The sequence below is a fragment of the Dendroctonus ponderosae genome, unplaced genomic scaffold (assembly GCF_020466585.1).
Source record: "Dendroctonus ponderosae isolate FM_Combo_2020 unplaced genomic scaffold, Dpon_F_20191213v2 Dpon_F_20191213_1, whole genome shotgun sequence".
Classification (NCBI taxonomy): Eukaryota; Metazoa; Arthropoda; class Insecta; order Coleoptera; family Curculionidae; genus Dendroctonus; species Dendroctonus ponderosae.
The window spans coordinates 17,561,165-17,575,107 of NW_026017110.1; the positions used below are offsets into that span (position 1 = coordinate 17,561,165).

The 13,943-nt window shown below is 34.1% G+C and overlaps 4 protein-coding genes across 4 annotated transcripts in view; 3 read left to right on the top strand and 1 right to left on the bottom strand.

The window, feature by feature from the left end:
* LOC109535279 (cleavage stimulation factor subunit 2 tau variant) overlaps positions 1-3,482 on the top strand; it is a 7,922-nt gene extending 4,440 nt beyond the window's left edge. The window contains exons 8-9 of the mRNA XM_048660948.1: positions 3,080-3,216; positions 3,273-3,482. Of these exons, the coding sequence (XP_048516905.1) occupies positions 3,080-3,216; positions 3,273-3,395 (260 nt within the window). The 3' untranslated portion in view covers positions 3,396-3,482. The remainder of the gene's footprint in view (positions 1-3,079; positions 3,217-3,272) is intronic.
* On the bottom strand, positions 3,428-4,804 carry LOC109535280 (BRISC and BRCA1-A complex member 1). Its single transcript, XM_019901172.2, has one exon. It carries the CDS (start codon positions 4,593-4,595, stop codon positions 3,588-3,590), a length of 1,008 nt encoding a protein of 335 aa, XP_019756731.2. The 5' UTR covers positions 4,596-4,804; the 3' UTR covers positions 3,428-3,587.
* Positions 4,805-5,066: 262 nt separating this feature from the next.
* LOC109535282 (ATPase H(+)-transporting accessory protein 2) lies at positions 5,067-10,369 on the top strand. Its single transcript, XM_019901173.2, has 5 exons — positions 5,067-5,238; positions 5,302-5,666; positions 7,484-7,621; positions 7,681-7,947; positions 9,480-10,369. The coding sequence occupies exons 1-5, from the start codon at positions 5,199-5,201 to the stop codon at positions 9,666-9,668; spliced, it is 999 nt and encodes a 332-aa protein (XP_019756732.2). The 5' UTR covers positions 5,067-5,198; the 3' UTR covers positions 9,669-10,369.
* A 936-nt stretch (positions 10,370-11,305) lies between these two features.
* Positions 11,306-13,660, top strand: LOC109535284 (transmembrane emp24 domain-containing protein 3). Its single transcript, XM_019901175.2, has 3 exons — positions 11,306-11,641; positions 12,300-12,548; positions 13,002-13,660. Exons 1-3 carry the CDS (start codon positions 11,492-11,494, stop codon positions 13,251-13,253), a joined length of 651 nt encoding a protein of 216 aa, XP_019756734.1. The 5' UTR covers positions 11,306-11,491; the 3' UTR covers positions 13,254-13,660.
* Positions 13,661-13,943: the final 283 nt, after the last annotated feature.

The following is a 13,943-nucleotide window of genomic DNA, read 5'->3' on the forward strand; positions in this document are numbered from 1 at the left end:
AATGGGGCCCAAATGGGGCTCCCATTTACTGAAATACCATGAATTTCGATCCCCCATTCCAAACGTGAGTACCCCAGGCCATTTCCGTTACAATATGAAGTTTCTCAAAAGTTGTGAATTTGGCTCAAGAGTAAAATAACTTTTTTATAATGTTTCGAAAAATTATTGGTTTTTAAGGAACTGAAACGTTACCGCTTATTGATTATTAAAATACATACATTTTGTCATTACAATTTAGCTAACAAAAAGAAAAATAATTTTGAATGGAGAAATGTATACAGTGTCCCCTAATGTAAAAGTAAGCATATGATCAAAAGGGTAATACGACATGCTTTGGCTCAAAAGAGGACGATCTGACGTAACTTTTATTCAGGAAAAATGTCTAGATCCCCTGCTATTGATGTTTCAAGTTCTTAAAAAATATATGTTTGTTGAAATATTGAGACAATGATTATATGGATTTTAATCCATGTGAATCCTTTTATTTCGTGGCTAGAATCACTGGCTATTTTTAAGTTAATGTACTTATTCCATTTTTTATATTTTGGTGCTCCTTGTAAATTCTTGAAGCATTGATAGTTTTTGCTCTACAAAATATTATGTTTTCTTGTTATTTAACAATTTCACACATTAACGGCAAATGCCGTAGTAAGCGATAATGGTATTTTATAATAAATTAATTGTCAAGCGTTTACAAGATTTTACAAAGAGTATAAAAATGCCAAGAAAGCATTGAATCGACCAAAAGCTAATGAATTGATTCCAGTTATCAAATACGAAATTCCGGTAGTTTTTGTACCCAGTCACTCAAGAATTTCTCACTTAGCCAAAGCAGATGATCGCGGTTGTTTCATCAAAACGTGAGTCTTACATAGGAACAAATTCACAGTGAGTTTTATTGAAATCCACATAAAAACCAATTTTTGAAGAACTTTGACCGTCAGTAGCAGCGGAGACAGAAATATTTTCTTAATATAATCATTTTGGAACACTGTACTGCAGTAACGGCCAAGCTCCAGTAATATACGGACTACCTAAACTTAATACCTACCATTACGACCAATCGTCAACAATATAGGTATTACCAACTTACAACTTATAAAAGTTCATCTCCACAATTCTAAGAAATGTCTTAGGACAGTCAAAATATCATATTAAGGACTCTTGGAATTTTTGTGAATTTATCAAAAACCAAAAAATACCACAAAATTACTGTTTGGTATCGCTTGATGTAACATCATTATATACCAATATCCCAATTGAATATGCAATCGAATGTATAAGAATTAAATGGAAGGAAATCGAACAACATACAATTCCGGAAAATAATTTATTGAAGCGGTAGAACTATGCCCAAAATCTACATATTTCAAGTTTGAAAACAAATATTATTCACAAATAGACGGTGTAGCAATGGGTTCCCCCATATCAGCGACAATTGCAAACCTTGTTATGGAAAGCTTGGAAAAAACATAATAACAAGCCTAAATTATAAACCAACTTTCTTTAAGCGCTATGTAGATGATTGCCTAATGTGTTTACCCAAAGATAAAGTTCAATATATCCTAGATGCATTCAACAATTTTCACGACACTATAAAATTTACAATAGAAAAGGATAAAAATCAATCAATACATTTTTTAGACATAACAGTAAATTATGATAATTCAGGTGAAATAAAAACAAATTGGTATACAAAAGAAGTTTGGTCAGGAAGATATTTAAACTATAATTCATAGGCACCCCAAAAATATAAAAAAGCGTAATAACTGCACTTACAGAGAGAGCTATAAAATTATCACACCCAAATTACAGACAAGAAAATTTTTAAAAAATCAGAAAAATATTACTTAATACTAACCAAAAAAATTTTCTGAACCAATAATAAAGCGAAGAATTAACAAAATTTACAATTTAACTAAATATAATAATAATGAGGAACAAAGAAACCATATATTCCAGAAATCAATAGGAAAATTTCAAAAGTACTAAAGCCACACAATATTATAATTGCGGAAAAAACAAAAAACAACTTATCAACTGAATGTTTCCCAAAACTAATATGGATGGATATACCAAATACTGTATATAGAGTGAATTGTTTAGAATGTGATAATACATATATAGGACAAACTAAACAATATTTAAAAAAGAGAATGTACGAACATAAATACAGTCTGAGAAATACTAGTGAAAATAAAACAGCATTAACACAACATGCACACCAAATGTTACATAATTTTGATTTTGACAACGCAGATATATTAATTAGGTAAACAAATTATGATAAAAGAGTCCAAGAAATTATACAAATAAAAAACATGCAAAAGCAGTAAATTTCAGATCAGATACCGACAACCTTAGCATCATTTACCAAACCCTAATAAAGCCATAAGAATGGAACACCCGGTACACTAGTGAAAAATTAAAACTATTTCTGCTTATCTCAATACATGCATACCACTCTCGCAAATGTAGAAAATAATTCAGACAAACTCAAGCTTTTCAAGAAGGCAAAGACTTAAAAGGATGTTAATTTTTACCAATCATGGGGTAAATTTTCCGATGTTTTGCTCTCCCAGAAGGAAGAATTTTTTCCCTCAAAAACTGATGAATTTTTTAACACTTTGCAAATTATAAATTTTATACAATATGTTTTAATTGTGAATTGGTGTTTGTAGTTTGTGTAAAATTTTAAATCTGATGATGGCGCTGTTGTCTCGCCGAAACGTAATGAAATAAACGATGTTTCAAAATTCACACTTTGACTCAAACCTAGGAAAGATAGGAATATCATAATAAAAGTTAGGTCAGATGGTCTGACAATGTCGCAGTGCCCTGATGATAGGCTTACGAGACACCCTGTATAATTTTCGAAAAACCTGTAAAACTTGAAAATTCACAGCAACTCAATGAAATTGCATATTCAATGAACTGCTGTGGAAACTGGCAAAAATAATTTTTAGGTCTTAGAGCTTGACAATCTTTTACAAACCTATAATTTGGTGAGGGCTTCTAATATGATCTTTTCCACATTATACTATTTCGAAATGGTACTAAAATTAGGATTTTTTTCTAGCCCAATCTATTCCACCAATTCTTCCTCCGCAAGCAATACGACCTCAAGTTATGCCAGCTGCTCAATCTCCAGTAACCCCAATGGCAGCCGTGGGTGCTAATGGTGGAATGCCGCCAGGAGCTTCAGACCAAGAAAAGGCAAATATTTCTTCTGTTTTAATTTGATTTTCTCTAATTTGCTAGTTTCATTGCAGGCTGCTCTTATAATGCAAGTACTGCAGCTGTCCGACGAGCAAATTGCTATGCTGCCACCAGAGCAGAGAAAAAGTATTTTGGTATTGAAAGAGCAAATCGCTAAGAGTGCACAGGGGCGTTAAGGAACTGATTTGAATAATAAATAATACAATGATTAAAATCATGAAATATAATGCAGAAATAATATAAAGTAAACGTACTAAATTTAATTATAAAAAGTTATATGTACTCACAAACTCCCAAAAGTTTGCTGGGAAAATTCTCAAAGCAAAACGGCATCCCTTGAAACACTTACATTGACTCAATAAGCCGCATTAGTTTTTTACGAGCTTTTGAATAGGTCGTTGTAGTGGATGTCCTAATAATTTTCCCATACACCGGTGAACTCTCCTCAAATCCCGACAGACTGGGAAAAAATACGAAATTCCTTTTTTATCAATATTCTGCAAAATGTCGAATATTTTCTGGCAGTGGTTGCTGGTTTCTAGGGGCTCGTGAGTCATCAAAATGTCCAGAATAAAAAAGGGGTTATTCAAAAACTCGTCTAATTTCTCAGTGTGTGTGATTTGTGGCAAGGTATACGATCTTCCATAAAACAGTACTGTTCTCAATACGAAAGGGGGTGGCAGTCCGAGTGCTTGAGGAGTCGGGATTTCGACACCTTCTATAATTTCAAAAACTTTGTTTAAATCGAAAATGTCTTCGGTTATGCATTCGTTAATCTGATTTAAACAGTCCAATAGTTTCTTAACATCGTTGGTTAACTCCAGGAGCAATGTTGCGTTGTTCTCATTCATAACAATAATCGCAAACTCGTGATTTGGATTAACGGCCAACTTTAGTTTGATGAAAATACTTATTGCTCTTTTAACCATGCTCAAAGGTGTATACTTTTGGCTTCCTATAACAAATGGCGTATAGTTTTCATCCTGCGCCCTATCAATAACCAGGACAATGCGTTCCATCACATCGCTGTTCGGCAGATTGTACTGCGTAATAACTGGACTACCATCGCGTTTCTCAAAAATATCAAAGTCCTTTAGGTACTCCTGGTTATCTTTAAGGGGTACCGGAGCTGGCTTTATGATCACTTTCGGACTTGGGGTTTCAGTACTGGCACGACCTTTTCCAACTGGGGTAGACATGACAAGTTCCTCCTCATTATTGGAAGTTTTCTTAGGTGTTTCAGCACTGGTACTCGGCTTGGTGTCCACAGAAAGCTCTTCTAAAGACTTCGATAATTGGCTTTGATCTTGATCGATTTCTGGGATGGATTCCTGACTTGGTGGTTCTTCTCTACCCTCAGCTTGAATTCTCGCCATTTTTTCAGGTCACTGTTCAGTTTTCAGGAATGTTAGATTAATAATCCAAGAGAAAACTGCATAATCTATGTACTGTATATATGCTACGGGTGTTCACAAAATATCCCCCCGCGGTATGTTCTGTGCGGGTGTTTTGCCCAATGACAAACAACCCAATTAACCTAACAAAAAAATGGAGCATTTGTGCAAAGGCGTGAAGTTAGCGGCAAACATCAGAGACAAGGGATTATTTCTTGTCTGGCAAACATATTCTTAATGCTACTAGGGTATTTTAGCTGCATGTGATACTTCAAAAGAATACAATCTATTTTATAGTTATATGGAATATACTATGGAAGATTTACTAATTAAAAAGCAGCTCACTAAAGATGAATTTGAGTAATATCGTTAACTTGATTATCATGAATTTTTGGTGCACTATTTGGCTACAAAAACGTCATACCGATCCAGTAAATTCGGTTAACAGATCAAAAAGTGATTTTAAACATATGATCCCAAACTTCATGTGACAACTACCCATGTGATTTTGACAACACTATTATCATATGATTAAAGGGGTTCGGTCTGGGATCATTTTCTAAAGTAGAGTGTTTCTTCACAAAAATGCAGCATATTGTGCTTGTTTTAGGTTTAGTAGCTTCAGGTGAGTTTACCCAACAAACCCCAGTTGAGTATTGCAGTTACTATCGAGCGAATGATTTTTCAGTATATGGGGCTGGAGAACTCTCAATAATCCATCACCCAGGTAGCATCGTATTCAAAGGGCATGACGCTATCAAGGAAAGTACGTTGCCTGAAGTCTTCTCTGCTGCCCTTGGGTTCTCGACAGAGCACTTTTCTCATTGGCAAGGGTTTTACATTGAGAACCCCTTCAATATACCCGAAGCCATTGTAACTGTTGCTGTAGATGGGGTGCAGGACATTGGGCAGAATAAGGGCCATCACTACCCTCTATTGACCAATGATGACGAAAATCGCGTCTTTAAAGCTCTGGCTTCCAGGATTTCGGAAAGGTATCCTGATGAGGAACCTAGTTTAGTCCGGATTGATTTTGCTAATGGGTTAGATGATGTAAGTATAACAGATACATTTCTATTGATTCAGTTTTCTTTGACATTTAATTCTTTATAATGGAGCTTTTCAATTAAATGGTTGACAATGTTGCTAACTACAGCATGTGATCTTGAAGGCCTACATTGATAAAAGTCTCGTTTGGGAATTTACAGAACTATTAAAGTGTTGTCGATTTATCTGAAGACGAGCAAACGGTGAATGTGTTAATAAAGGTAGTTGTAATCATAAACTGGAAGTGCTTTAATTATGGCGCCGTGAAGACATTTAAAGATGAAAAGGCTGTTTTTTACGCATATCAACTTTCAATCAAACAACTCTCTGAATAAGGGATGAATGAAAATGAAATTGAGAGATCCGCTGAATGAGGATCTCTTAATTTTTATTATCTCCATTTAATGATTTAGAATCTGTCTCGAAAGGGCAATGGGTAAATTGTACACTGTACAGTATAAAAACATGAGCGGCCAAAAAATGGTGAAGGCCTCTTAAAACATACAAATAACACAGTAACAGTGTAACGTTTTATAGGTATGTCTGTATACTATCACTACAAATGTTTTTAAATGTCTTAAATCGAGTGGTTGTGTTTGTTAATGTTAAAAAATCCTTAGCTGATTGATTTGTATGAGTTAGCAGCGTACTTTTTACGTTCTTAATGCGAGTGAAAATCTCCTTGTTATGACATAGGCCGAAATTAAAATGCTTTCTTGGCTGCAGGCTCTTCTTTAAAAATTCATAACTTCCATTCCAGAACAGGACGCTGCATAAAATTTGAACACTTTATACTAGATACTTCGAGCTAAGAAATAATTAAGTTTCTTTCATTTCGTAGTTTCATTTTTTCCATCCAATGTAAATGTTGAGCCAAAAATTAACATATATCTTCAATTGCACGAACTCTTTGGAATATTCGTATTTTCCAGTTGGTAATAACTTGAAATTCGCACACCCAGGATTTAAAAAACTTACGTAGGAAATGATAGTTTCACTGAAATCGCACAGAATCCTGAGTTTTGTCAACCTTGTAGATGAAGGGCCAAACATAGGTATTTTTACTTAATTGCAAGATATTGTTTAAAAATTCATGATTTTCAACCCAAAGCAGATGGCCACTTAAAATCCTAGCTCTTTATAGAAGACATTTGAAACTGAAAAGCCTGAAAATTAGACATAATCTGTTCGTATCAATCCTTTGAATGAAGGGCTAAAAATTAAAAAAATATCTCAACGCTTCGGACAAAACACTTGAGGCTGAGGACCAGGCAATTTCCACTCAAATAGTATAGAATCATGATTTTTACCGACCCTGTAAATGCTGCGACAGAAATATTTTTTTGAACCAACTGCATGCTCTCCTTGTTTTTGTACCCCGTAAATTTCACTCAGTGTGTGCTTAATTATGTATTGGACAGGTTTGTTGATGCGCAATAAACGTACGTAAAAAACAATTAAGATTAAGAACGCTTTAGAGCGCGCTTCCCCCGAAATTCCTCGATCTAAGAATCCAGATCTAAGATCCAAGAACTAATCTTGCTTGGTTCGCAAATCGTTCCCTTGCAATCCAATAAAAATTAAACTTTTTGCATTAATATTAACATTATTTCAACACTGTTTTCCGTAGTTTTAAAGTAGAAAAAAAATTTAAAACTGAATCTAAAATCCAAAATCCAAAAATCCAAAAAATATATTTTACCTTTTTTGGAAGCATAGTTTATACATATTGGATTAAAATTTTAAGTTAAAAATTGAGTGAACATACTTAATAAATTCTAAGATCCAATTGTAATTTATATAGAATTATTTGATAATTTCAGGTGCATCAATACAGTATTTTTGATGGAATCAAGAGCGAAAACCCCAAACACGTGTCGCACAAGCACTTGAAGCTTGATGTGGAGGAAGACAGAACTTTTTTGAAAGACATTGCTCTTTTGAATGCAATCATAGAGAAAGTACGATTTTTAAACTGCAATCTAATGTTCCATTATAAACTAATTTGCAAATTATTCAGGTTGAAAACCGCGCTGTTAAGGAAGACTTTGTACCCGATGTATACTGGTTCAAAATCTCCTCTCTTCACTCTTTGTCAGATCTTCATGGACCGAATTCGACTGAAACCCAGGAGGCCAAGAAGCTTCTCCAAGACACAATTGTTCGTCTAACTGATGCTTTCGTAAAGCAGTATAATAACCATGTTCTTGTCTCTGTTATAACGAGTGATGCGAGCCACACTAGATTGAGAAGGAATATTTTGGCTACTTCCGAAACCGACAGCGATGTGAGTAATTGTTTTTAATTTCGTGCGACTTTCATATACTTTATGGAAATTAAAGCTGATGAAATTGGGTCAATGATAATTGGAAACAACATGGACAAGAGATTATAGAATTTTTACGGACGGAGAAACCTTGCAAATATTTCCTACAAAAGTGGCATCAATAGTGTTTAAAATCGAAAAGTTGTTGAGTGAATGCGACCTGAAATGAAACACGCGGATTAGACGTGAAACAATAGAGAAAAGCGATTGAAAGACTCCATGAACTCGGAATATTTATTTTTTATTGAGAAACTAAATTTAATTAAATGTAAAAAACAATTTTATTGAAAATAGCGCTCCTGTTAAAGAAAATTCGCTTTTTTTGGCTTACTGAATTTGATTTTGTTTCTTTATCTGTGGTATGCAATTTTCCATTGTCAGACAGTAAACTAGTAAAAACCAACCCAAATAATTACAATTTTAGTTTATTGATAAGCAGCAAAACATGTCAAAAAGTCAACAGATTTATCACAATCCCCCCGAATTGAGTAGGATATTGCATACTTATGAAATGAAACTTAAGAATTTACAAACTTTCAACTTTAAGCTTTTAAATAACAAAAATGGCAAACTGTTCGATATAAAATCAGGGCAGATGATTTGTCGTTGAAGTTCCATAGGAAAAAAGTTTCTCAAAATTTCCGGTGAAAATGCTTTTCCAAATAGAAGAATACGAGGGTCGTTCGATAAACCAGTGACTTTGATTCAAATAATTTTTTTCGGCCAAAAAGCGTTTTATATCTCAACATAATCTCGTTTTAGCTCGATACACTTAGTCCAGCGTCTTTCCAATTTTTTTATTTCTTCCAAATAATATAATTTCTCGAGGTCCTCAAAACATGCGTTTGTTTCAATGATGACCTCTTCACTGTAACCAAGTCTCTGACCGCCCAGCCATTTCTTTAACTTTGCAAACAGGAAATAGTCGCAGGGGGCTAAATCTGGAGAATATGCTGCACTGTTTTGATTGTTCTTTGGTCTCTGGTGTATTGTGATGGATCCATGTTTCGTCAACGGTTACGAAACGTCGCAAAAACTTGCTCGGATTGCGACGGAACATCGCTAAACATTCATTTGAAATGGTCACACGGGAACGCTTATGGTAGAATGTTAGCGATCGCGGCACCCATCGTGCGGATAGCTTTTTCATATCCAAATATGTATTCATGTAAAATGTGATGTGCCCTCTCAGTTGAGCCAGCCTCAGCCACCTCACGCACTTTTATTCTCCGATCCTCCAGTATCGTTCCATGGATGTTATCGACCACTTCTGGCGTAACATCCTCTTTTGGACGACCACAACGAAACTCAGTAAACCACTTCCGAACCATTACCATACCAGAAAAAAAAAGTAATGTTGAATTTAAAGTTACTGCGCCGGAAGTTCAAAAAGTCACTGACTTATCAAACGACCCTCGTATCTTAGCCGAAAATGTTTGAGTTTAAATAAATACGCACAATTGCAATCCTTAACTAGTTTATGTGTTTTTTAGAAAACCAAGTACAATCTAGCTTCCACCTACTCAAAGGACTATCCTGTAATTTTCAACATAATCCTGTGGTTTTCTATTGTTATGCTGTTTGCGATTCTGGCGATCTGCCATGTTACTGCTAATATGGATCCTGGCCGTGACTCCATCATCTACAGGATGACCAGCACCAGAATTAAGAAAGACAATTAATTTCCTGAGATATTTGGAAACTCCATTTTGCATTGAAGTAGTACAGAATTTATCATTTTGATCAGTTGTTGTAAACTTGTAATTTTTGTTGTAAATAGAAATTGTTATGCACTCATCGGAACAAGCGAGCACAATGTTTTCAAACATTCCTCAAATTGTATTAGATTAGAATGTAGCTTTAGATTATGTAAAATGTGCTTAGATTAGTCTCATCATTTTGAACTTGTGGGGAACTATCATCTAACCAATAGTGTCAAGTGCTTTGGATTTTGGTTTCATTGACAAAAAGTATTTAAATAAAACCGCCCTAGTATTTTACACTTGCTGTAAAAATTACCATCATAGAAACTATTTTCCCGACCGTTTTTCCTTTTGCTCACACATCAGAACCCAGTGAAATTTTACATAGCAAGATAATCTTACAACTTAGTGTAGCAATTAATAAGGGATGCAATTTTGGACCGGAAGCTTTGTTGATATAAGTTGAATTTAATATGTAGTTATGGGGACTGGTTAAATTGGTTGTTGGGTCATTGATGAATTCAAGACAAATTATGTAATATTTTCTTTGTTTTTAAATAACTATGCATTGAAAGCACAGTTATTTTAAGCTAAGTAAGTTAAACAAAAGTATGTATGTATTGGAAAACACTTGGAATGTCGGTATAATATAATAAATCGCGTAGTTGCTGTAGTTTAGATACTTATGGTTTGAATACCTTAGATTCAGCTAATGACTCATTGTAATCGAAAATATGGAAGGTATAATATGGGAATATCCGTTACTGTTAAAATCGGTTAGTTTCTCACACATATCGATTGTACAACAAAGTATTCAAGCAATCAATCAACTACTACTGCTTTACTTTTCGCAAATTTACACAATATCGAGCATTATCACGACTGAAAAAGTAGCTAGCAAAACGTCGGGCGAAATTTGAAAAAATATCCACTTCAAACCCAAAATAGTAGCCTCACAAACTTTTTGAGCTATTTGCTATAGATGGTAGTAAGAATTTTAAATTTATTACTTACGATCGGTTTTAATATCTATATCTTAACTAGTGCTCAATTATCTTGTTGCTTGGCATGTTTAACATTCGAGAAAAATCAGAATAAAGTGCGATTTGAATGGAAATTTCAGTGTTTGGCGTCAACTATCTGGACTGATTGTCTCATGATCTGTTTTATTAGAAAGTGTGGAATTGCGTGAATAAATTGATTTCTTAACCAGTTCATAGTTTAGAAGTATGATAATTCTGCTAAATGACTAAAGCTTCAGGGCTTTCATTGCTATTTCAAGATTCTACTTCCTTTGATTTTTTCAAATTTTAGAAAACAGAACATAACATAAACCGTCAGCTTTGTTTTCGACAGTGCGAACCGAGGTTTATCTGTGTTTACTGGTAAGAAGTAAAAATAATTCGTAAGTGTAGCATTCTTTTTTAAGCATCACGTTTATGTGTATATAGTTGCCAAACCTCACATGCTATAAATTCACCAAATATTATGTCATAATTTAGGAGCGGGTTCATAATCAATGCTCCAACGTGCGTTCAACATGAAACGATCTTAGACAAGGAAGAAGCGACTGCGCTGTGTGAAGAAAGAAACGACTATCTAATCGTTCTCCTCCCACCCTAACCCATATTTTTGTTTATGAACCCGCTCCAATGAATTCCACATCATCAGTTGATTTAGGGCTAAGTGATAACTGCAATGAATACGTCAGTTGTTTTGTGAAAATTAAACAATTTAAATAAGCAGCCCTTAAAGTAATGAAACTGCCTGACTGAGTGAAACCAAAAGCCTTTAAATTAAACATGATTTCGTCGTTTGTTACGTTACTCATCTTGTGCTGTGCCTACCAAGAAATAGTCTCCACCGAACTCACTTTTGAGTTGCCCGATAATGCTAAACAGTGCTTCTACGAAGAAATTAAAGCTAATAATACAGGTTCGTTGGAATTCCAGGTAAGAACCCTCAGCAGCTTAAAGGCTGACTATTAATTACCAAACGTCGGTTCTAATGTAACTTGCTGAGCGCAGCAGTTTGCTTCAGAAGTGAAACTTACAGCTGAGGCACACAATCTTGTGTATATACATGAATATCTTATGTATATGCGATCAATTTGAGTATATATAAACCTATACCCTCGTTTATGTTATACATGTTATTTATATTTAGATATGCAAAGTCTTACTTGAAGCTTATATAAATCATCTACTTGTTCACGTTCTAAATATTTAAAAAAAGTTTTTCCGTCGTTCAATACACGTAATCTGCGAATGTTTCATATTTAATTTACTGTATGTTGCAAACAAATCCTTGCAGGAAAGGATCTAAAATGTTTTGAGCATTTAATACCTACTAAAATTGAACGTACCATTGAACCTGTAGTTTCATCTAAACCTATATACATAAATGGATAGCTATTAATAATGCCAATTTCCCATAAAAAAATAATTTAAAAATTACACGCCAATTGACCACAATATTCCCTCTGGATATATATATTCATATGGCATATGGTTGAATTATTTAGGTATCAGCAGATATCACATACGTAACTCGTCTCGCAAGATAATGTCTAGGAATATTTTCATAATTTTAAGGTATTTTTTTTATCAGGTAATAACTGGAGGTCAGTATGATGTAGATGTCGTACTGAAAGACCCAAAAGGCGAAATTCTGTATCAAAAACAGAAGCTGCAGTTCGATACCGTTTCAATTGAAGCGAAAACGACTGGAGTTCATGAAGTGTGTTTCAGTAATGAATTTTCCACATTTTCGCATAAAATAATTTATTTGGATTTGAAAAATGGTGAAGAGGAAGACCCACTACCGGGACTTGGAGAACACATAACTGCTTTAACGCAGGTGAGTAATCAAACTTATACAAAAATACCCGTTAATTACGATCAGAGAAAACGGTTTAATAACAAGGTAGATTATAAAAGAAACATAATGTAAAAGAAAAACTAATATCTGACCATTATACAGGCACATAAAGAGTTTGGGGACTTAATAAACTGGTGAATTTTTATCTGTCTCAAGTTAGTTAGTCTAGCAAAGTAATAAAAAAATACGAATGTACGCTGCAATATTAGCATAGCTTTCATTAAAAGACACCTATTGACTGAACTTTCTTTTCCTGAACACTCTGTATAAGTCCTCACTTTAAAGATGGGAAAAATTCTATCACCGGCTATATGTTGGTTACAAAATAAGTGAACCATTTCTCTCTTTCATATCATGGGAGTTAATTAGAACAGCTGAACTTCTCAACAAATTTACACTGTAAAATTACAACAAATGATTTTTTATTATTAGATGGAAACGTCAACAGTGGATATGCATAAGTTTCTCAACGTAATCATTGATATCCAAACTCGCCATCGTCTGCGTGAAGCGCATGGACGAAAACAAGCTGAACAGTTAAACGAAAAAGTGCAATTGTGGGCCCTATTTGAAACTGTGATCATTATAGTAATAGCTGGTAGTCAAACTATTATGCTTAAGAGTTTTTTCTCAGATAAACGGATTTTGAGTGTCTCCGATAAACGACTTTTGGGTGGACATTAAGCCTTTGTTTAATGCACGGTGGAAGGTAAAAGGTAAGTATACAGAAAAATTGAGTGGATTCGTGCAGTATAAGCTGAGCGTGGTTGATTTAATTGTAATAAGATAGAATGTGGTTATTTTTCCTTCGAATATCATGGCGGGGTTGATTGTTTTGTTATAAAAAGGGCCAGTTCTAATTACTAGGAGTATGAACGCTAGTAAGACTAATCCTTTAATGTATCAACGTTTTCAAATTACTCAACGTTTTTTGCATTTTGTCTCAATTCAACCGGTTTTTGTAGTAGTAAGTAAATAGACCTGTCTTATGTAACCCGCAAAGTCATGTAAATAATACTTATAAATAATACTTAAATTATTTGTATGATGGCACATAATATATTTTACTGAATATATGAACTTGGGCGCAATATTGGTTTCACAATTTTTAATCCAAAATAGGCTAATAATAATGTGATAATTCAGTAGCTTGATAAAGGGAGAGACGTGTGCATGTTTATTAAAAATTTAAAAAACTTCTGATTTCCCTTAATTAAAGGTTTCCATTAATGGTTCGAAACCAATTAAATTACAACATTGTTTAACTTAAATTTATGTAACGTGCTTAGTGAAAAAGGTGAGTGAATTAGTGAATAAATCACTTACCATTATGATCAGTTATTTGCCTAATTAAGTAAAAGCATACCGCTACAC

What these genes read in the sequence shown, in the direction of transcription:
- LOC109535284 (XM_019901175.2), top strand. Translation starts at nt 11,492, where the DNA reads ATGATTTCGTCGTTTGTTACGTTACTCATCTTGTGCTGTGCCTACCAA. An exon ending in CAGGTTCGTTGGAATTCCAG is followed by an intron (nt 11,642 to 12,299) that starts GTAAGAACCCTC and finishes TTTTTTTATCAG; the next exon opens with GTAATAACTGGAGGTCAGTA. An exon ending in ACATAACTGCTTTAACGCAG is followed by an intron (nt 12,549 to 13,001) that starts GTGAGTAATCAA and finishes TTTTATTATTAG; the next exon opens with ATGGAAACGTCAACAGTGGA.
- LOC109535280 (XM_019901172.2), bottom strand. Translation starts at nt 4,595, where the DNA reads ATGGCGAGAATTCAAGCTGAGGGTAGAGAAGAACCACCAAGTCAGGAA.
- LOC109535282 (XM_019901173.2), top strand. Translation starts at nt 5,199, where the DNA reads ATGCAGCATATTGTGCTTGTTTTAGGTTTAGTAGCTTCAG. An exon ending in TGAATGCAATCATAGAGAAA is followed by an intron (nt 7,622 to 7,680) that starts GTACGATTTTTA and finishes CAAATTATTCAG; the next exon opens with GTTGAAAACCGCGCTGTTAA. An exon ending in CTTCCGAAACCGACAGCGAT is followed by an intron (nt 7,948 to 9,479) that starts GTGAGTAATTGT and finishes TGTGTTTTTTAG; the next exon opens with AAAACCAAGTACAATCTAGC.